Below are 24,941 nucleotides of genomic sequence, written 5' to 3'. Positions count from 1 at the left end.
GATCCCAAATTGATGACCTATCATTCTGTCTCAAGGAATTAGAAAGCAAGAAAATACCAAACCCAGAATTATCGGAAGAAAAGAAATAACAAAGACCTGAGCAGGACTAAATAAAAATAAAGACAAAAAATACAAAAGATTAAGGAAATTAAAAGTTGGTTCAAAAATTTATCAAAAAGATAACCAAAATTGGTAAATTGTAGCAAGATTAACCAGGAAGAGAGAGGATCCAAATAAAACCAGAAATGAACAAGGAGATATTACAACTGATACCACAAACATACAAAAGATTGTCACAGACTATTATGAGCAACTATACACTCACAAACTAGAAAACCTAGAAGAAATGGATAAATTCCTGGAAACATACAACCTCCCAATATTGAACCCAGAAGAAACAGAAATCCTGAATAGACCAATAACAAGTAGCAAGACTGAATCAGTAATTTAAAAATCTCCCAACAAAAAAGAGCTCAGGACCAGATGGATTCACAGCCAAATGTGTACAAAGAAGAGCTAATACCAGTCCTCCTGAACCTGCCCCAAAAAATTAAGGAGTAGGCAATTCTTCATAAATAATTATATGAGTTCATTACCATCCTGATACCAAAACCAGGCAAGGACACAACAAAAACAGAAAACTACAGACCAATATCCCTAATGAACACAGACTCCAAAATCCTCAACAAAACGCTAACAAACCAAATCTACTAGCATATCAAAAAGATAATAACTATGATCGAGTGAGTTTTATACCAGGGATGCAAGGATGGTTCAACATCCCCAAATCAATAAATACAATACATTACATAAACAGAATGAAAGACAAAAATCATGATTATCTCAATAGGTACAAAAAAGCACTTGATACAATTCAACATCCCTGCATTATAAAAACCCTCAACAAACTAGGCATAAAAGGAATATAACCTCACAATAATAAAGGCCATATACTACAAACCCACAGCCAACATCTTACTGAAGTGGAAAAAGTTGAAAGCATTACCTCAAAGAACTGTAACAAGACAATGATGCCCACTTTAACCACTCCTATTCAACACAGTACTGGAAGTCCTAACCAGAACAATAAAGCAGGAGACAGAAATAAAAGTTATCCAAATTGGAAAAGAGGAAGTAAAATTACTCCTGTTTGCTGATTATATGATCTTATGTGTAGAAAAACCTAAAGATTCCACCAAAAAACTTTCAGATTTGATAAATGAATTCAGTTTGAATATGCAAAATCATTGTACAAAAATCAGTAGTGTTTATGTTCACCGATAATCTAGCTGAGAAAGAAATCAAGAAGGCAATCCCATTTAAAGTACTATAAATAAAATAACAAAATATCTAGTAATATTTAACCAACGAAATGAAAGATCTCTACAAAGAAAACTACAAACCAGCGATGAAAGTAATTGTAGAGGATACTGACAAATGGAAAACCATCCCATGCTTATGGATCAGAAGAATTAATATCATTAAAGTGATTATACTGCCCAAAGCATTGTACAGATCCAGTGTAATCTCTATCAAAATACCAACCCCATCTTTTACAGAATTAGAAAAAAAAATCCTAAAATTCATATAGAACGAAAAAAGTGCTCAAATAGGCAAAACAATCTTAAGCAAAAACAACAAAGCTGAAGACATTATATTTCCTGACTTCAGATTATACTATGAGGCCATAGTAACAAAATAGCATGGTACTGATGTAAAAATAGACACATAGATCAATGGAGGAGAGTAGGTAACCCAGAAATAAAACCATATTTTACAGCCAACTAAATTTTGCCTAAGTTAACGAAAACATACACTGAAGAAAGGACACCCTCTTCAGAAAAAAGAGCTGGGAAATTGGATCAGCATATGCAGAAGAATGAAACTGGTCCCCTATCTCTTACCATATACAAAAAGCAACTCGAGATGGAATAAAGACTTAAAGGTAAGACCTGAAACTATAAAAAAAATACTCAACATAAACCTGGGGAAAACTCTTCTGGACATTGGTCTAGGTGAAGAATTCATGACTAAGACCTCAAAAGCACAGGTTAAAAAAAGAAAAAAGAAAAACAGACAACGGGACTTAAACTAAAAAGCTACTACTGTGTGGTAAAAGAAATAAGATAGTGATAGGAGGCTGAGGCAGGAGAATCGCCTGAACCCGGGAGGCAGACGTTGCAGTAAGCTGAGATTACACCACTGCACTCCAGCCTGAGCTACAGAGTGAGACTCCGCCTCAAAAAAAAAAAAAAAAAAGATAGTGAGCAAAGAACCTGCAGAATGGGAGAAAACATTTGCAAATTATGCATCCAACAGGGGACTAACAGCCAGAATTTATAAGGAACTCAAACAGCTAAGCAGCAACAACAACAAAAAGAAACACCAAGTAATCCCGTTAAAAACTAGTCAAAGGACATGAATAGGCATTTTTTAAAATAAGACATACCGATGGCCAACAGACATGTAAAGAAATGCTCAGCATCGCTAATCATCAGAGAAATGCAAATTAAAACCACAATGAGCTATTTTACACCAATCAGAATGGCTATTATTAAAGAGAAAATAATATGTTGGTGAGGATATGGAGAAAAGAGAACTCATGTAAACTGTTGTTGGGAGTGTAAATTAGTATAACTTCTATTGAAAACAGTATGGAATTTTTGTTGTTGTTGTTGTTGTTTTGTTTTTGAGATGATGTCTCGCTGTGTTACCCAGGCTGGAGTGCAGTGGCGTGATCTCGGCTCACTGCAGCCTCCACCTCCCAGGTTCAAGCGATTCCCTTGCCTCAGTCTCCCGAGTAGCTGGGATTACAGGCAAGCGCCACCACACCTGGCTAATTTTAATATTTTTAGTAGAGACGGGGTTTCACCACATTGGCCAGGCTGGTCTCAAACACTTGACCTCTCGTGATCCACCCGCCTCGGCCTCCCAAAGTGCTGGGATTACAGGCATGAGCCACTGCGCTCAGCCAGTATAGCTATTTCTGAACTGAAGATAGAACTATCATTCACTCCAGCAATCTCATTGCCAGGTATCTAGTCAAAGGAAAAGAAATCATTACATCAAAAAGATACCTCCTCTCATATGTTTATTTGCACCCCTATTTACTTTAGCAAAGATGCAGTCAACCTAAGTTTCCATCAACAGATGAATAGGTAAAGAGAATGTGGCATGTATACACAATGGAGTAATATTCAGAAATGGAAAAGAATGGGTCAGGTGCAGTGGCTCATGCCTGTAATTCCAGAACTTTGGGAAGCCGAGGCAGGTGGATCACCTGAGGTCAGGAATTTGATACCATCCTGGCTAATGTGGCAAAACCCTGACTCTACTGATATAAAAATAGACACATAGTTCAATGGAGGAGAGTAGGTAACCCAGAAATAAAACCTTATTTTACAGCCAACTGTAAATTATGGGCCATTAGCCAGGCGCAGCGGGTGTGCCTATAGTCCCAGCTATTTGGGTGACTTAAGCATGACAGAGGTTGCAATGAGTCGAGATCGCACCACTGTACTCCAGCCTGGGGGACACAGCAAGATGCTGTCTCAAAAAAGAAATAAGGAATGAAATAATATTTTTTACAACAACATGGATGGAACTAGAGGCAATTATCTTATGTGAAACAGCTCAGAAACAAAGTCAAAATTGCATGTTCTTACTTATAAGTGAGAGCTAAATAATGTGTATACACAGAGGTAGAGTGTGGAGTGATAGACAATGGAGATTTGGAACGTTGGGAGTAAGTAGGGGTAGATGATGAGAAATTACTTAATGGGTAACTATGTTACTCAGGAAATAGATATCCTAAAAGCTCTAACTTTACCACTCTGTAATCTGTGCATGTAACTTAATCACACTTGTACTGTACACATTTATACAAATAAAAGAAAAGCTTTTTCTAGTTATGTAAGAACTACATTTTAACAGTTACCATCTCAAACTTTTAAATGAGAAAATTACATATGTCCTACACTATATCCTTTGGCCAATGAATGGCCCACCTTCATGTGAAAAAAATTCTCCATAAGGATGAAACTTTGGAGGAGCTATATGTATAACAGGAGAAAGATGATACTTCCTTGGCCAGATCACATCAACTTTTGTGGTCCGCAAAATGTGAATAATAGTAGTACTAGCCTTTCAGTTACTCTAGTCTGAGGTGAGTGTTACTTCTCTATAATTATTGAAGATTTTACATTTAGCGAAAGATCTAGTTTACCATTATAGATGTGGAAAGAATAAGATGCAATTGAATGAAATTCTAGATCCTTCTTAAACACTGACTTTGGTAAGGGGAAGGCTGAGAAAGGATAGGACACTTACCCTGCCAAGAACTTTTAAGTTGGGAGGAAAAGGCTCAGTGAGAGATCCTGGGGCAACCTAAGTTTCAGTATAACTTCCTGTACCACAGTTGAGAGTTTAAACTGCTAAGAAATTTTGTTCATTGTAAACCAGCAAAGAAAAACAGAGAGACAATAGTCAAATCCAGAAAAGATGTAGAACTCCGTATGCTATTTCAACTTCTGATACCCAGCATCAGTTTCTAGTTGAAGAGCTATTAATACAAAAATGGAAAGATACAAGAATAGAGTGTGAATGCAGCCAAGAGGAAGAGGACCTGACATATGGAGAACTTTTCCAAACAGCTAGTGCTTTTCTTAAAGAAATATAGAGTTTAGTTCCCAGAGAGATTTCTGCAAACACTTTATAAACAGGACTCAGTATTTTGTCAAATATTTGGGTTTAGTTTTTGAAAATTTAAAGAATATCCTAAAATTTGGGCCTAATCAGGATGTTAAAGATGAATTGATGTATAATGCTCTTCACATGTGTTTATAGCTGATATAAGATTATTAATAACAAATATGTACATTTTATGTTAATTCTTCTGAAACAGTTTTGAAGAATATTATGCTAGAACCACTGCTATATTAAAAAGTCTAAACTTGGGATACATTTTTAATTCAAACAGATTGTTAGCACCTTGATAAAGGACTAGATGTTGACAGACGAAGAGAATGTGAAGATACTTGTTGAGGTGGAAAAAAAAAACTGGGATTATAACATTTAAAGGCTTGCTTCCAGAGAACTCAATGAGCAGATCAAGAAAGTATAAAAGTGCACCTAGTAGCTTCATTATGCTAATGTTAACAGTTGCTGAATTATGGCAGATAAACCTGAAATTGGCAAAACGGAAACTCTAATGACATTTTTCACAAAATTCTATGTTTTTATTTTAATATAAGTTAATGTCACCTTTTGGCAAAAATAGCATGATTCAACCAGGCTGGCTTATGTGTCTCTATATCTTACAAATGGCAATCACAAAGTTTTTCTAACTTACGCTTCTGCCTTAGTCCATTTGGGCTGCTATAACAAAATCCTGTAAACTGGTTGGCTTATAAACAGTAGGAATGTATTTCTTACAGTTCTGGAGGCTAGGAAGTCCAAGATCAAGACATTGGCAAATTCAGTGTTTTGTGAAGGCCCACTTCCTTGTTCATAGGCAGTCATCTGTTCACCCAAACCTCACATGGCAGAAGGGGTGAGTGGTCTTTCCCTGGTCTCTTTTATAAGGGAACTAATTCCATTCATGAGAGCTCCACCCTCATGGATAAATCAATTCCCAGAGGCTTCTTATCCTAATACCGTCACTTTGTGGGCTTGGATTTCAACGTACAAATTTTAGGGGAACACAAAGACTTACCATAGTAAACCTCCTACTTCAGTTTTTGATCAGTGTTTCATATAATATCTTAGAGATAACTCCATAGGAGTTTGTAGGGAACTGCCTCGTTCTTTCCAGTGGTTGCTTTGGTTTCTGTTTCTTTGAATGGATGTATCATAATTTATTTAACCAGTCCCTCATTGATGAACATTTAGTACTACAGTAAATATCCTTATGTATATATATTATTTTGTACCTGTGCAATATATCTGTAGGATAAATTCTTACAGGTGAGTGTGCTGAGTCAGAGAGGTTGTTCTTTTTCATTTTGATAAGATTTTGCCAAATTGCTATCCATAGAGGTTGCTATCTATAGAGTTATATTCCCTACAAAGAATTATGAGTGTAAAAAATGTATTAATTATCAAAAAAGTATAGTAATGATCAGAAAAACAAATAATATTAATTGTGTGGCTACAAATGACTTCTAGACCCCAGTTATAGTAATATGCAAGTTGATTCTTTAATGTTGATGACCTGCCATCTGCTACCCACTATACTTTGAAGAGGTCCCATTTTTAACACTTAATTTGAATAACCTAATACTATTACTAGCTAACATTACCCAGGAGGCTGAGTCAGTAGGATCACTTGAGCCCAGCAGTTCAAGACCACCCTGGGCATCATAGCAAGACCATATCTATAAAGAAATTAATCTTTTTTTTTAGTAGCCAGATGTGGTGACACTTGCGTTTAGTGTCAGCTACTTCAGAGGCTAAGGCCAGAGATCACTTGAGCCCAGGAGTTTGAGGCTTCAGTGAGCTGTGATCACATCACTGCACTCCAGCCTAGGTGACAAAAGGAAACATCATCTCTTTATAAAAATAAAACAGTTTCCTAGCATGTGTCAGGCATTGTTCTAAGTGGTTTATGTATTTCAACTTATTTAATTTTTGCAACAGTACTACAAGCAATTATAATTGTTTTCCCAATTTACAGGTGAGGAAACTGAGACCTGAGATATTATGTATCTTGTTAGAGCTGATACATAATCAGCTCTGATATGTTATTCTGAAATTATATGTATCCAGCTCATAATAGGGCTAGGGTTTAGCCCTATAAGTTATTTTGAAAAATTATGCTGAACACATGTATATACACATCTATAATTTCTTAAGTTTGTATTCACACTCTCATCGCAAATAATCCTTATCTTTCTTGTATTTTTTTGTGCTTGCAAACCTGCCTTTTACAGATGCGGCAAATTAAAACAGAAAGTTGTTGGTTTCATTTTTGTTTTGTCCTGAGATACCTAGAAAATTAGAAACCAAGTTGAAATGGTCTTATGACAATCCCAGGTATGATAAATAAATGTATAGCAATTTAATGTTTTTCATTTTAAGTTGATGACCCTCAAGTTATTTCAGAAATGTGCCAAAGAAGCTCCTAAGAAACATTTATAATAGTAAATGTTAACATGTTTTTAAAAAAAAATAAATAAATAACTTCCTGTGGTTCTTTCAGTAAGCTTTCATGACACTTTTTATCTGCAGGCAAGTGGCTGTATTCTCCTGTGTCTTGACATGCAGACTTAGGTGAAATATTGTGGGCATAAAAATTGCATTTGGTAGATCTGGTTGGAAGGGGTCATGTAAAAGTCATCTTTGATTTGTTAATAGAATTCTTTTTTAGATGTAGTGTATGGCAGTAGTGATGTGCATCCTAAGGGGAAAACCGGTCGCTTTTGTAAAGGTTTATTTTCATATATATACACTGTAGTTCTGTTGTGTGTTTTTGATTTAGTAACAATTTATGTGTTTTTCTGTCGCAGAGCACTGCAGCCTGTGGTGTTGAGGCTCACAGCGATGCCATCCAGCCCTGCCACATCAGAGAGGCCATTCGACGCTACAGCCACAAGATTGGCCCGCTTTCCCCATTCACAGTACGTAATAACAGAGTTATAAAAAGTTATATTTATAATATGAAAGAATTTTGATTTTCAAGTGGTCAAATGAAGAAGCATTGGAATTGTTGAAAGCAATTTGTGGTGACTGTAATTTTGTTGTATAAAAGTGGCATAATTCTCTTGGGAAATGAAAGTCATTTTCGTCTCTTTTTGGAAGGACACTTTTTTCTACAAAATATTATTTTCTTTCAATTACAAATTAAGTTTTTTTGTTGGGGTTTATAGTTTCTGTTTTTCAAAGCTTAAGTTTATAAAATGTTATTCTGAAATTATATGTATCCAAATATTGCTAGTAGCACTTTATATTTTAAAATTGGTTAGATTGGCATTACCACTTCTATCAGATATCCTTCTCCTAAACATGCTTTTAGTTGGAAGAAGAAGCGATATTTCTTTACTGGCTTTGAACTAAGCTGAAATGTAGACAGCCTTTTACATCTTCAAATGATTTGAAAACTTATAATCAGGGTTTTGTGTTGTTTTAATGGGGAATTGAAGACCTGATATTTCAGCAGCCTAAAGAAAGTGTGTGCAGATGTGTGTGTTTTAATTAAATGCTCATCTTATGGCCCTTTAAAAAAAAAAAAATCTTACTTGTGTTAAGAGAAATTTCTTCAAGTTCTACTCTATAAGGAACTAGTTCAACAGAAAGTAGAGTTTGATATACATAATTGAGGAATAGTCAGATTTACTTTTTTGGTATTCTGTTTTAACAAGCTAATGAAAATACGTATGTGTAACATTATACATAAACAAATGAAAAAATAAATAATAAGTGTTACATAGTATACATTTTTACCTGAGTGGATTTTACTATTCATAAAAGTCATGATTTTGTCTATATTATCTTTTTTCCTTATGTTTAAATAGAATGCTTTCTTTCCATTCTTTATTTTTATTAGTTTTTGTTAATTATATAGATAGATTCTCTGTGTAACAGGAAGAACATGCTTTATAAGTGTCTCCAGAAGCTCTCTGTAATGGTGATGCTTTGCACTTTTAATATTTGAAGTTTATCTTGCATAAGAACATGATTTTAATATTGCTGATTAAACCAATATATCCTGTTGTATGAATGTTTTTAGAGTCTTATAACTGAAAAGAAATAATTAAATCAAGTTTCTTTTACATGATAGGTGAAGCTGTTTTAAATGACAGGCCAAAAGGAAGATCAATATGAAAAATTATGAATGAGAAAAATAAGAGATAATTGGAAGTAAGAATTTAAAAACCAACTGAAATTGAAAAAAAAAACAATTTATAATGAAAGATTAAAAATATCAAAGCCATCGATAACAGTCAAATAATGACGAATAGGTTGAGACAATGGAGGGGAAAAAGAAGAAAAAAGAGGCAGTGTTTGGTAATAATCTAGAAGCAATTAAAAGATAGCAAGGGAAACATGATTTTTAAGAAATAACCTAAAATGGTAACTAAAAGTAATGAATAAAATTACATAAAGGAAAATGTATCCAATACAAAGAGAAAACCTCCTAATCATGAAGCCTGCATTATTTCCTCAAAAAGAAATGGCAGCTGCTTCATTCTTCAAAGTTTTTGTTTTTCAAATAGACTGGACAGATCACTTAAGAGCCATCTTGGTTGATGACATTATTTACATACATGTGTGTATGTATATCTTTTCCCCCATGTCCAACCTGGTACTTACGTATTACTACTTTTACAATCTAAAACTGTAGTGTTAGTGTATGATAAAAATGTACTTTAAGCTAGGTTCCGATATTGCCTAAGCTAACTTTGATCTAATAAACATAAAGAATGGGCTTTTTAAAACTGATGACACAATTTTAAAATGCTTAATTTAAATACATCTGGAAAATAAATGAGCCATGACCTGGAAGATTCAGTTAGCCGCTAGTAGAGCAGTCAAACAAAATGAACAGCAATTGGTAACAAACTCCACCCCAGAGGGGCATCCAAGGTGTTATTATTCCCCAGAAGGGTACCGCCACCTGGAAAGGTCTGCTCCATTATCTTCAGCTATGAGAATTTGCCCATACTACAGAGTGAATATGCCTGCACTTTTTTTTTTTTTTTTAGACAGAGTCTTGCTCTGTTGCCCATTTTGGAGTGCGGTGGTGCGATCTCAGCTCACTGCAACTTCCGCCTCCCAGGTTCAAGCAGTTCTCCCTGCTTCAGTCTCCTGAGTAGCTGTGATTACAGGTGCCCGCCACCATGCCCAGCTACTTTTTGTAATTTTTAGTAGAATTTCACCATGTTGGCCAGGCTGGCCTTGAACTCCTGACCTCAGGTGATCCACCCGCCTCAGCCTCCCGAAGTGCTGGGATTACAGGCATGAGCCACTGTGCCCAGGCTGCTTACGCTATTTTATACCATGAATTGTATGACCAGGGTGACACAGTTTCACAGTATATATAATACATAAATCTTCCTTTTAAAGTTAAAAATTATCTCTTTAAAATGGGATGGATTTGTAGACTGTGTGTGTCAATAATGCAGCCACCCTGTCTTGGCTCCCACATACCTCAGGCTGCTAAAAAAAAGGAGCTCGTGGTAGAAACTTACCATGATTGGGGATGCTGATGTTCAGTTCCCTAAGGTCCACTCTGAGGACCTGACATGGTACTTTAAGCTGCAGTGGGGACACTTTGCCACCTAGGCTTTGAGCTGCAGCTCCTAACAAGAGAAAAGGTATGTGGGCTGCTTCTATAGTAATCATAGATTGACACCTATATTTTCATATAGAAAGGCTGAACTGACTTGCCTCCAATGTAAAATGTACTTCGTAAATTAAAATGCCAATGAACAACTAGTTTATATTTATGAAGCATAGAGATTTTGTCTTCATAGCATGTCATCCTGAATCTAGAGTTTTTGGTATATATTTAAATGTAAGATCTGGTTTAGAATACCCATAACAATGTATATATATCCAGTTTCCAGTAATTTGATATTGTTAATAGTTTACAGGGAAACAATTCAGATAGTATATTTTAAAATCTCCTTTTAGCAAGTCATCTTTCTGTCTACTACATGACTCTGAAATAATTTTATACCAAATGACATGATCAACTTCAGGAATATAATTCATTATATGAAGAATTGTAAGTGAATATTTCACCTTAGGAATTATTTAAAATGATAAAGGAATACTTAAAGCCACATTAGCTTTAGGTATAAAGAGAAGAATACAAACAATGCTTTGAATTGTAGTAGCTCCTAGAGTAGGAAGTATACAGGGAGAATGGCATAAACATCAGTCACCTGCCACACACGTGAACACCACATTCACGAGTGCTGTGAAGACACCTGCCATCCATCCCCACTCAGCAGTTAACAACAGTACTCTCTTTGGCATATTGGTTTTCATTGGTGATTTGTTTCCTTTCCATATTCTCATTTATTCTCAATTCTACACAGAAGATAAGAGAAGGTCTTACCTTCTTAAGTAATTTTCCTAAGTCAAGCTATTTATTAGATTAAATTAAATTAAACCAGAGATAAGATTCAGGCCTTCTAACACCTAGCTTCGAACACTTTCTCCTGAAATACACACTTCTGCAACTGTCCCCACCATACCTCACTTTCTGTATACACACTCTAAAGAACCTTTAGAGAAACTAATTTTACTTTTTTGCTTCTTGTTTATTTTTCTTAATTCTAAAAATCACTTCAGATTCTCTGATCTGCAGTATTCTAGAGTGCTTTTGCAACCTAGCATGTCCTGAGTGATTTTGATGTTTGCCATCTTATATTGCATTTTTATTCATAGTAGTTGATAATATGTGAAGTTATATTGTGTGGTGATTAAGAACTTTGATCCTGGAGCTAAATGACCAGGGTCCAAATCCCAGCCCTGCCACCTACAAGCTAAGTAGCCTTACACAGGTGTCTTCACCACTTTATGGCTGTTTCCTCATCTCTAAAGTAAGGATATTAGATTATACTTCATGATAGGATTTAAGAAGTACTAAGTACTGTGAACTTAACTAACATGTAGTAAGCTCTTAGTAAATTGTATTAGTAATAGTGGAAGTAGTAGTAGCTATGGTATATTTTTCAAAAGAGATAATACAAAGTAAGCGGAAACCATCCCACTCAACCACACTCAAATGTGTGTGCACAGTACACACAGAGGGTATCTGGCTTTACTCTATAAGCCCAGAAAAAACTAAAAATTTAAATAATAATGTGGTTTGTTTATGGACTAATAGTTTATACCATTAAAATTTAAATACTATTTAAAGGTTATTGTTCCTGAAAATAAATGTTCATTTTTACTTTTTGTATTAATAACAGTTAAAGAGCATGATTTTTTTTAATCACTGATCATCATAAATAAGTCTTAGCAACTGAGTGTACATACTTACCACCCAATTTTTTGCATACCAGCTAGATTTTGCATACTAGCTCTGTGGAACAGAAATCTGAAGAACAAATGGGTGACCTCATTTATGAAGTTTCTTCAATTTCAGTGTTTGTGATTTTACATATTTTTATAAGTTATTGAAAAGGTTTTCAGAAATTGATCATATATCAAAGTTGATACATTTTTTAATTACTGGGCTTATTTTTCTCAACTTTTAAAGTTTCTTCAGTTTACTCATTATGAAAGAAATGCTACTATGTTACAAAATTATGAAAATATAGAAAAATAAAGAATAGACTAAAACTTATGTCCTAGAGGTAACTACTGTGAATATATTACTGCCTTTTCATCCTGCCCCTTTTCTTTGTATATTCATATTAATAATTTAGCAAAATTGAGATTATTCTAATATTGTTACTCATTTTATAGTATATTATGTAGTCCTTAAAAACATGATTTGTAATAGCTTCATAGTACACCTTATACATCTAACTGTACCTTTATTCACTTAACCATTCCATTTTGTTCTGTATTTAGGTTATAAATAGTGATAGTGGATATTCTTGTATGTAAACATTTACCCATCTATCTGGTTGTTTCCTCATGATAGATTACTAGAAGTGAAATTCCTGCATCAAAGAATCAGTCCTTTTAAGTTTCCTGATAATCTTGCCAAAATAATTCTTCGAAAACATGAGTGACTTCATAATTGTATAAGTGGTATATGAGAGTATAAACTCAAATCAGCATTGAATATTATCAGTTTTATTTTTGTCGTTTTCCAGGCAAAAATAAAGTAGCAATTATAGCAGCTAATATTTATTGAGCACTCATGCATCATGGACTGCACTGTACTAACTCACACAGGCCTCACAACACCTTAACAAATAGAAACTATTGTTATTTTATGAATGAGAAAACTTAACAGACTGTAACTAGCCTTCCCAAGTTCACATACAGCTAGTGAGTGATAGGATACTTTTGTTTTAATTTGTATTTGATAACTAATGATATTGAACATTTTTATATATTTGCTAATAATTTGTATTTCTTTGAATTGCGATTATGTCTTTGCCATTTTTTGTAGGGCATTAGATTTACTTGTATGAATCTGCTAACTTATGTGAATAAATTTTTGTAATTAAAAAACTTTTTAAGACATTTATCAATTATGAACAGTAAAACTTTTTGTCAGGGTTGTTGCAGGTATTTTTCCCAATTCTCCCTTTATCTTAACTTTTTTCTAATTTGATATTTTTTCAATAATAGGATTTTATGTAGTTAGATCTAATATTTTCCTCTATAATTTTCCATTGTCTTATGATTTAAAAAATTGTATCACCTAAGATTAAATATACATCTGTATTTTTATTTTTTATTCAACTATAATTCTACATTTTTATCTAATATATGGTATGAGAGTTTCTATAATATAAAAACTAAATATCAAAATATGTCAATCAATTAAATGAGTAACCTATCCAGTTCCTATTTATTAGGATTGCTTTATTTATCATCTATTAAATTACTACAACCATATCTCAGGTCTTTCTGTTTTCTATTCTGTATTATTTTCCAAAATTATTGGTAATGTTTTGTATGTACTACCTGAATATATAAAGAATACAATATTTAGGAAGGGCATCAGGATCTAAAAATGGGTGTAACAAAGGTTTAAATGAATTGTCCCATCAGAAAATTCATTGGCATCTGTTTGAAGAGTATTTTTTTCACAACCTAAAAATTCAAATGCTTTTGAATGGTAATAGTAGTGCTTTTAACAAAAACATTCTCGGAATTTACTTGTTCAGGTTTAGAAGTAAAAAGCATTTAGAAATTTTATGATTAGAGCATTTGGTTTTTTCTCTCAGAGAAAATACTCTGAAGGGTAGTCTGGTGTTCTCTTATGTCACAGGGAAGGTGGTCAGACATGTTTTATCTAGATCTTCACTATTTACAAGCAGTGGGTGGTACCCATGGTTACCTACTCAAGCCTAGGTTTCAATGGGAAGTGCTGTAAATTGCTGATATAAACCCAGGTCTGTAATTTTGAAAGCCAGAGAAAGGAAACTGTGTTCGCTGAATGTGATGACATAATCCCATCTGTAATGCCTAAATCTATTTTAGTTTCTCCTGATATTCACAGTAGAAAAATGTTAACCCTCTGAACTCGCATGTTATCAGGTAACTTTCTATTGAACTAGAATAGTGAGACAATAAAATTGCTCATTTAAGCATGGTCATTAACCTGAATAATACCTTAAGTGCATCTGTAGAAACAAGTCTCTTTAGTCTTTACTCAGCTGCCTTAAATTGAGACAGAATCATAGCATTTTAAAACTGGCAAGGACTTGAGCTAGCCAGTTAGTCTGGACCTCCAAGAAGCTTTGTGATGTACCCAAAGACATGTTGCAAGTGCATGACAGAACCAACCCTAGAATCCAGCCTCCTGACACTCGGATTACTGTGGCCATTTACTTTGATGTAAGTGTATTAGAGCATACTAGAGATGTTTTCATATCATTAGTTTAGGGATGTTCATAATGGACTAATAGGGATCAAAAATATGAAAAATTTTTAAAGAATTCTCCACATTGAACTTTTAAAAACAAAAGTGGCATAGCAGATTGTTATGACTATTTTGATCGAGAATTTCATATTTGTGAATATTTATGTCATGAGCACATTAGATTTGTCTGCATCTTATGTGTTCAACCTGGAAAATTAAATGTCACAAAATATTAGAATAATTTTCAAATGTAAATACCAAGTAGAAATTGGGTGGAATTAAATTATATGTGTTTTTACTGGAAGTGAAAATTTTCTTAATAAATTTTTTGGGAGTACTAAATCTATTATTACAGATTAGAGCCCAAACACATGTTTAAAACTGTAGGCCACTGATCCTAAGGAAAAAAAAATTAACAGGTAGCATATTTATCATGTAAGAATAACCTGAAAGTGAGTATTTTCCAGAAAAATATGAAACATTTAATCACTTATAATTTTAATCACCAGAGCCTTTTCTGTATACAGCAGCTAAATATTCTGGTACCATAGGCTTCAATAAATTTTTATTAATCCTACCCATTAAACTTTTTCTTTAGAGGTTGGCCTGTATTCTTAACTCTTTAAGTGGTTTTATTCTAAAAATACAGCATTTCCTAAACTAAATTCTGTAGAAGACAAGTATTCCAAGAGGTATTAAGTCTGTATTTGTATAAGGAAGATCCACTCTTAAAATTTCATTCAGTAAGTATAGGGGTATTTTGAAATCAAAGTTATGGATGACATTTGGAATATTATATTCATTAATGTCCACTTTATTTCTGTATACTTTTTAGTTGCACAGCATTGAAAAGAGTTTGATTCAAAATACAGCCGTTTTTAATAATGTGCTGCACAGGCCTGCAGTAGTCTTGGTGCAAAGAAATAGTAAAAATTATTTGTTTGAAAGTTGTTTCACTAACAATATCTGACACGTGCTTATATTTCTAAACTGGAAAGTGTTTAGAGGGAATCAATATATGGATTTCTTATCCAGCATACTTCTTCATGGTTTTCTGGAAAATATTTTTTAATGAGTCTTAAAACACTAGAAGCTACTCAAAGGTGTCACAAAGAAAATCTCCGTCATCTGAGGACTCTTCTCTGACAAATATTTATTGAAGTTTGAGAGTTAAATTTATTTTGCTTCGTCTATTGAAACCATATTTGGTGAACTTCATTTTCCGCTATTGTAAGCATAGCATCATGATTCTAGGTTGCCAAATGGAGTTGGTACGATCATGTTATATTATAAAATTATTCAGTTAATTTTTTTTTTAAAGCGGCAGACAGATGTGGGGAAGAGAGATCTTATCTCATTTAAACTCTCTGCAGCAATATCTTACCTTGGGGTAGCCAGTACATTTGTTTATAAGAAATTATTCAGTTCTGTTTTTTAAAATCCTGGTATTGCCAACAACTAATGTTTTCTCTGTGGTATACAGTGACTATTCAAACACATTTTGCTCTTTCCTGCTTTCATTTTGTATTATTAGTAAACACCTCAAATTCAGTTCAGCACAGGACATACATCCTAAGGTGATAGACTTACTTGCACAATTTTATATAGAGTATATTTGGGCTGCTTTAAATATCAAAAACAAAACAAATATAAATTCCAAGACACAACTTACTAATCAACCAAACAATTATAAGAAGTTCAAATATAAAACAGTGGATGACATAACCTGTATTTGGAGTAGCACAAAAGTTGTGATAGACTTTCAAACCAAACATCTAAGAAGACCCTAGAATACTCCAAAGAATTCTAGAATTTTCAGGAACATAGTCTGAAAAACCGAATCAGTCATCTCTAATGGGGGGCATAAAGTAGTAATGAAACGTGACAGTCTTAATCATCCCTCTGTAGTTTCTCCAAGTTTATATATTTCAAAGTCTTTTTAAATTGATAGTACTTCAAGAAATTAATCTCTTTTTGTTATAACAGGTATACTATATCTTGAGGAATAGAGGAAGAATTTATCATGGGTGCAAGGAAAGGGGTAACTTACACCAAAGAGAAACCTTTTGAGTGGAATATTCTAAAAGGACTAAATCTTGAGGTTTAGATGTTATAGTTTCTAGGTCTTTGCAATCTTCTGGAGGAATGGAAATCAAATGAACAAAATCCTTGGAGTGACTCTGAAAAGGAAAATATGTCTTTAAAAAAAACTACAGGATTCATTTAAGTCATAAATTCATGAAAGCAGCACAAGGATTAGCCAGGAAGAACTAGACTAAGTTGCGCTATTTCTAAATTTTAAAATTGTGCTCTAAAAGTGGCAAGAAACTTCTTTTAAGTCTATGAAGAAACAAGAAGATTATAAATACTCAGAAAGATAACTCTTTCAGTACATTAAGTTGCTCATGTTGACCTAGCAAAAATACTATTTTCATTTTTTAAGCATTTTATATACAAATTAGTTGAATATTAGAAAAATAACATATCAGTTTTATTTAAATAGATTATTTATTTACTATTGCCAGAAACATCTAACATTCATGAGTGTGTTTTGTTTAAGTGAAACATTTGTATACTCTTTTATTGATTATGTGACAAAAAAAAAATCACCTCCAAATACCTGTGATGAGAGCCTGTTGAACTCTAGGTGATTTACTTTTTGGTGATTTCTTAAATAGTGTTACATAACTTTAGTCAACAAATGTAATCATTGAAATGTCATTTAATTTACTGACGTAGTTGCAAAGTTAATCCCAGAACATAATAAATGGATTGTTTTAAATAGGAAATTTGCACCTTTCAAAAATGAAACTGATACCTTACTCTTATTTTGCCCAACATATATTTAAGACTATATGCAAGTTAGTTAAAATGTGCAGGAAAAAAATAATTATGCCTTGTTTTCCTAACCAGTGTTTTAATTATGATTTGATTTAAACCAAATCCCCTAGGCTATGTATGCACAGATCAAATATCCCACCCCCACATACTGCCTCTGCATGACTCTAGGCTTCGAGAAGAGAAAATTCATAGTCCATATGTCAGTCAGATGTTAATTCTTGCCCTGGCACCTGGATAGGTTCTCCCACCTGATTAGAGTGCACTCGCAGTTCTGGGCATGTGCCCAATATGTGGAGTATGCTCTCTAGATCAGGAAATATTTTGACTGATTAGTTGGCAGAGGTCATGAGGACAGAGCCCAGTGTCAGGCTCTGAGTTTGCCCAGGTGCATTCAAGGTGACAGTTGGGCTGCTGTGCCTCTCTGGTGGAAATAGCAGGGAGGGAGTATTTGAGTTGACTTTCGGGCTGCAGAAGTTCACAGCCTGGCCTACAGATTTCTGTCAATCCAATTCAAACACTTGTGTAAGATTTTACAGTTTCCAGTAGAGACATTAGAGACTACATTTCTGGCTCTGATCTTACTCTGTATTACTGATCTAGCCCAAAAACCATACCGGTATTCAAGACCTAATTAAGGTAAGATCCTAATGAATAAATGAGTTATAGTTGACAAATAGTTCTCATCCAAGCAGGGTTTTGGTGTTCAAAAGAGAAGGAGAAAAAAGAAAAGAGAGCTAGCTTGGTTTCTACAGTATGGTTTTCTCTGAAGCCACTGTCTAAAGAATAAAGCATTAGGGGTTGATCTTCATATTGGTGACCTAACTTTGCCTTAATTTTTGATGGCAAGCAGTGTCTATTGCTCACACAACCAGCTCGCAAATGGTTAAAATAAAAAGTTAATAAGGAGGCAAGGCAAGACTGTGTACTGCTATGAGTCAATCTGTCACCCACCACTGCTAGAAAAACAATCCAAAGTACATGCCTTCCTGATAGAATGAAAGCACACTTCATGTACAAAGGACAGCACTTGATTTTTGGGTGTGGATAAGAATCCGTATCTGTACAACTGAACTACATGTGACCGTTATTAACATCCACATGTGTCCTGAGATCCTTATAGCTTTGATATCTGCATTTATTCAATAAGCATGTGCCAAACATTGTGTTAGAAATGTATTGGGAGGGAGGTATGGTGTATGGAGATAAGAAACCAGTTATTCAAATACAGCAAAGGAGGTGAATAAATAAGCAGTGCCATGTGATTGATGTTGTAACTAAAAGATGGACAGTGCCTCAGATACAGTGAAAGGATGGCACAATCTGCGTGAGGAAGTGAAGGAAAACTTTTAGGGTGTTTAATATTTGACTTTATAAAACAGAGGTGAAGGGAATGAGTAGTGATTTTGAAAAGACAATACAGGCACACAGAGGGGCAGGAATAAAATGAAAAATAAAATAGATGTATGAAAGTAGCATGGCTGTTCAGGCAGAGATAAGGAACTGAATCTGGAGTACGTTGAGATGAGATGAAGCATCAAAGATAGAGTGATGCCATTTTGAGAAGGACTTTTAATTGCAAGCCAGTTTACCCAGACTTTATGCTTTAGGCCGGCAGTTATCAAACTGTTCTGCCAAAATACATTATGAATTTTCCACAAATAATAGTGTTTTCTCTAGTTATACAAATTTTTGTCTCTTAAATATATCGGGGTTCTCCGGTTCTGTTTGGAAAATTTTTTTCCTTTTCTGTCTTCTCCTTTTTTTTTAAAGAAACAAGGTCCCACTCTATCACCCACCCAGGCTGTGATGCAGTAGTGCAGTAATAGCTTACTGCAGCCTCCATCTCCCAGGCTCAAGTGATCGTCATACCTCAGGCTCCCAAGTAGCTATGCACCACCATGCTGGCTAATTTTTTAAAACTTTTTGGAGAGATGGGGTCTCACTCTATTGCCCAGACTGGTCTCTAACTCCTGGCCTCAAGTGATCCTCCTGCCTTGGCCTTCCAAAGTGCTGGGATTACAGATGTGAGCCACTGCCCACAGTGGGAAATTTTCTTTTAAACAACAGATATAGTCATTAAGGAGCTATTTTAGATTTTTTTAAGCAAAGTATTAATATGAACAGCTCTGAATTGTAGAAAAAGAAGTGATTGTGGGTTGGGCACGGTGACTCACGCCTGCAATCCCAGCACTTTGGGAGGCCGAGGTGGGCGGATAATGAGGTCAGGAGATGGAGACCATCCTGTCTAACACAGTGAAACCCTGTCTTTACTAAAAATACAAAAAAAACCAGGTGTGGTGGCACGCACGTGTAGTCCCAGCTACTCAGGAGGCTGAGGCAGGAGAATCTGAACCTGGGAGGCAGAGGTTGCAGTGAGCTGAGATCACGCCACCGCACTCCAGCCTGGGCAACAGAGCAAGACTGCATCAAAAAAAAAAAAAAGAAGAGAAAGAGAAAGAGAGAGAGAAGTGATTGTGTTGAGAAGAGACTGGTGTGAGGAGATATAATAGGCAAAGAAACAAATTAGGTGGCACTGCAATATTGCAGGCAAGAGGCTAAAAGAGCATCTTCTGAGGCAATGGCATGAGACCAGAGAAGATAAAATGTATTCAAGATCTATTTACTATATAGAATAAGTAGAATAAGACCCTGAGTGAGAGAATAAAAAATAGCAAGTTTACAATTTGGCTGAATGCATAGAACAGATAATTAGAAATGTTCTCAAGACTAAATTCAGTGCTCAGATACTTAACAAAGAACTGGCATTAAATTAAAGATTCACCAGAGAAACTAATTTCAGGGGGATTTCCTGGTTAAGGGTAGGGGTAGCTCAAAGCAGAAGTCATCTAAACTTAAAAAAAAAAAAGACACATAGCTTTCTGTTTGAACTTCTGGGAGTGTTTGTATATATGACCAGAAAGTCCCACATATTATGCTGTTTTGATGAACGAATTGACTTTCTAAACCGGTAATGAATTTGGTCATGCATTCTTAAAAGATGCCTAATCTGACCAGGTTTTGATTTTTTTTTTCTTCATTAAAGCCATGCCTGCAGTAGCTTTGGGTAAGATCCAAAGCATTATTTTCCTAAACTTTGATTAGCAGCTTTTATCTCTGTGAGAACCCATCATCTCTATCATTGCTCTTCCACGCCCCCTCAAAAACAAACTGTAAGGAATGTAATGAGAGCAGCACTAACTTACACACCAGATTTTATAGGATTTATGAACTGATGAATTAACACTTTTTCTACAATTTACCAGAAATCCAGTCTTATTGATTGTAGTGATGCTTCTAAAGGAGACTCGCTATGTAGTTGATCGTCACCCGTACAATCATTCCACCTCAACAAACACTTCCAGTCTGTAAGAAGTTCAGGCTCAATTTCAGGCATTTTTGCCCTTCCCTGCTAAGTGTCCCTCCTTCAGATTTATGAAAGAAAACATTTCATTCTGTGAAAGGTTTTTGTACACCCGCATCTGGAAGTGTTTATTTCAGTGGCATGTAAGCTATCTGTGGATTTAGTTAGCACCAGACCCCCTTTTGTGTACTTCTGCCTTAAAATTTTTATAAATGATCTTATTGAATTTGTGCCAGTGTGCACATGGTTTGGCTGATTGCAGCATATATCCTTTACCTGCCAGTCACCTTTGATTTATGTTCCTTCTGCTAAGCTTTTGCCTTCCCAAAATGGTGCCACTGAACTGTCCTCTAAATCATCTTATTGGTTAAATTACTCCAAGATGAGTTGGTACGTTTTTGGTTGCCTACAGTCAGATGAATTTATATTTTTATGCCCTTACCCACTTCTAGTAAAGCCACTTATGAAGGAGGATTGGACAAGTTATATCATCGATCTCTTTATTCCAAATGAATACCATCTGAAACACTGTGCCAAGTCAAGACTAAAGTGATAAAGAAGGGTTCTTTGGCATCTACTTACAAGTCCTTCTTTTGCAAATAAGTCTGTGCCTTGAACTATAAATCTGATGTGGAGAATTTTTAATTCTCAGAAAAGAGGAAATAAAGTCACTGAAACAAAATATGTAAACTTAGAAAGACAGGGATTTTGTAGGCTTTCCAAAACTTTACTAACTTGTGAGTTTCATGATGTTTCTTGGAGAAAAGCAGGTGGCTTGGCAGTTACTTAAAATGTTGGCTATTTGTGGGAGTGGTTTCAAGGGGATTCATATTTCTAACGAGAGATCTTAGCTAATTCCTAAGAATGTTTGATAAAATGATGCATCATTTTGAACTAATTTTCTAGAGATACATTGATCATTGAACATACTATTTAACTTAATGTCATAGGTTACCAGCTGTATCACTAGATTACCCTCAGTGAATTTACTTAGAGTGAATTTGCTAATGAGGAAGCCAATATTCTGCTGATAGAGCATGGCGTTACTGATAGAAATTCTAAAGTAAGTTTTAAGTACTCAAATATCTCACTTAAGCAAACTTTGCAAATAACTGGGTTTTTTTCTATATGATATATGATGATAGAGGAGTATTTTTAAATTTCCATGATTGTACTTGAAATGGTGTGGAAGTATTTAAAATACTTGGATTACATAGCTCTCGGTATCATAGTTCACAAACTATTGTAAGCAAGGATAGAACTTCTAGGCTGCTTGGCTGTGGTCCCATCTAGCCTGGAGGTATTTATTCTAAAAGACTCATGAGGCTTCATTTATACTCCTGAAAATTTATGTGGTGCTCCCTGTGCTCTACCAAGGTGAAAGCTGTCTCAAGAGTGTGTCAGTCACATTTGCGTGTTTACACAGTCATGGCACTGACATGCTGTTCAGAGACGTAGCATGTGTAGGGCTGCTGCTAATAGAAAATCAGTACCAGAGATGTAAGGACTGTGTTTCCATTAATATGTCAGTTTGACTTTTAAAAACATGTATGTACACACGTATATGATATTTTAGATAGAATGTACATATATTGTACCTATATGTGTGTAAAGTAAACATGTATATGTGTGTGTATACAGTCTCAAATATAGTCTCATTTAAAGTGATTATTCTAAATGAACCAAAAATTTCATGAGTACTATTTTACGTAAATGACCAGTTAACATTCTACTGTCTTTGATGGTTTTTCAAGGGCTTTTGAGTCAGACAGCTTGCCTGAGCCAGTTTTGTGATTTGTTAAAATTAGCAATTTTTTTTATTTTATTTTTGAGACAGGGTCTCACTCTGTTACCCAGGCTGGAGTGCAGTGGCGCAACCCCAGCTCACTGAAGCCTCCAGGCTCAAACAATCCTCCTACCTCAGGCTCCCAAGTAGCTGGGACTACAGACATACACTGTCATGCTCAAGTAGGTTTTTTTTGTTTGTTTGTTTTTTGTAGAGGCGAGGTCTCACCATGTTACCCATGGCCTTGAACTCCTGAACTCAAGCGATCCACCTGCCTCAGCCTCCCAAAGTACTGGGAAATGACAGACATGAGCCTCTGTGCGTAGCCCCCATATTAGCAATATTTAATAAGTGTCAGTAATAATACTTCAAAGCTTTTAGCACTGTGCTTAACATAGAACGTGCTTAAAGAAATGCAGTATTTTAAAATCATTATTATCATATTAGAATTTAAATGTAGATTATAATGCTAGTTTGCCAATAGTACCCTTCAGAGAATCACAAAGGGAAGCCCAGCCTGAAATTTGAGTGTGAGACAAAGACCCAGACCTATAATTGGCTTTCTTTATAGCCTTCAAAAAAATTCCCTAATGTTCCTATGTCCATTTTCAGTTAGTAATAGTATGTTCTCTATACCAAAACCTTTCAGAGTATCTTGAGATCCACGAATGCTGGACTCCTTTCCTGCCCTGCATGTTTGCCCTTGTGTGGGCAAGCAGACCCATGCTGAGTACCATTTTACTTTCCAGTGCCCGTCACATTACTGACCACATAGGGGGAATGAGACTTAGAGGCAGTAAGGGTATGGTAAAAAGATGAGGATCTACAGAAATTGCAGGTTCCAAAAAGTAACTACCAAAACCATTTACAGGAATGAGAGCTTACTGAAGTTGGAAGTTTTAGATTGAAAGGAAAAAATGAAAGATGCAGTGTATTGTGAATTATCTTTAATGATAAGTTTCCAGCTTGAGTATCAGGAAGGATCCTTACCCAGAAATAGTTCCTACTTCTGCTTTTACTGATTCCTAAACTTCTACTAGTGTAGAGTCATTGTCATCTCTTAAAATATGTTTCTGTACACCTGCGAAAATGTAATGTTTCAAACATCTAGATGAGAGAATCTATAATTCAACAAAATTGTTCAGCAATAACACTTTAAGTTGATAATGTCGATGAAAACAGTCAAACTCTGTAAAATATTTGAAAAGATTTATTCTGAGCCAAATATGAGTAACCATGGCCCATGATGCAGCCCTTGGGAGGTCCTGAGAACATATGCCCAAGGTGGTTGGGTTGCGGCTTGGTTTTATACATTTTAGGGAGATATGAGACATCAATCAAATACATTTGTTGGTCCAGTCCAGAAAGGCAGGACACCTTGAAGTGGGGAGGGGTCAGGAGCTTCCAAGTTATAGGTAGATTTAAAATTTTTCTGATTGGCAATTGGTTATTATCAATAGAAATGAATGTCTGAGTTACAATAAGAGGTTGTGGAAACCAAAAATTTTTATCATGCAGATAAAGCCTCCAGGTAGCAGACTTCAGAGAGAATGGAGTGTAAATGTTTCTTATTGACTTAAGGTCTGCGTTGATGTTAATGCTGGAGGGTATAATGTGGCGTGTCCAACCCCCACTTCCCATCGTGGCCTGAACTAGTCTTTCAGGTGAAATTTTAGAGTGCACTGGCCAAGGAGAAAGTCCATTCAGATGGTTGGGGGGCCTTAGAACTTTATTTTTGGTTTATGGTAACTAGTTTATGGTATTTATGGTAACTAGTATGGTAACTAGTTATGGTAACTAGTATGATCTTTGGTTTATTCTCTTAGTCTATTTCAACAGAACCGTAAATTATTCAAGTTAGATGAGAATGTATACAGTTTCCAGAAATTTCCTGAGAATTTAATTGTGAAATCTTGGTTGCCAGGTTATTTCAGCATCTGAGAGTTACATACTTTTCTTCAAACCTAAGTCGAAAGTGTTTCTTTCTCCCCAGTGGAAAGAAAAATGTGTAATGTTATATGAACAAACTCTCTGAGGCCCTTCCAAATTTTGGTAGCAGTATTTCTCATGCACTCGGTTGGGAGAATTTTGCCACTGTCTTTACTTTTATCCTGAGACAGCTTCTTAGCACTCATACTTTCTTTAGAGGTAAGGTAAAGAGAAAGAATTGGATGTTCAGATTTAGATAGATATGGGCCCAGGGAATTCCTGGTGATACAGGGCATGGTAGTAAGAGTCCAGATGCCATCCCTTTCTTATTTCCTTGACTTTGTTTGAACTGTTTTCTCCTTTTGGATCTAGTCCTAAGCTTTGACCCACTTGCTCCAAGATACATCATACTTCCTGGTCTGAGCCACACCTGGTGAGGACCTGTATCCTCAGGCAGACCAAAGGACTGCATCTTTTTTTTTTTTTTTTTTGAGACGGAGTCTCGCTTTGTCGCCCAGGCTGGA

The 24,941-nt window shown here is 35.2% G+C and overlaps 1 protein-coding gene across 2 annotated transcripts in view; it reads left to right on the top strand.

Moving 5' to 3' along the window:
• Nucleotides 1-24,941, top strand: part of SUPT3H (SPT3 homolog, SAGA and STAGA complex component) — a 516,212-nt gene that overhangs the window by 427,456 nt on the left and 63,815 nt on the right. For both annotated transcript variants that reach the window (XM_033217359.1, XM_033217358.1), the window contains exon 10: nt 7,506-7,616. In XM_033217359.1, the coding sequence (XP_033073250.1) occupies nt 7,506-7,616 (111 nt within the window). The remainder of the gene's footprint in view (nt 1-7,505; nt 7,617-24,941) is intronic.

Source organism: Trachypithecus francoisi, unplaced genomic scaffold (genome assembly GCF_009764315.1).
Source record: "Trachypithecus francoisi isolate TF-2019V2 unplaced genomic scaffold, Tfra_2.0 Lachesis_group10, whole genome shotgun sequence".
Lineage (NCBI taxonomy): Eukaryota > Metazoa > Chordata > Mammalia > Primates > Cercopithecidae > Trachypithecus > Trachypithecus francoisi.
The sequence above is the reverse complement of the archived record's forward strand: the minus strand, read 5'-3'. Positions and strand labels throughout refer to the sequence as shown.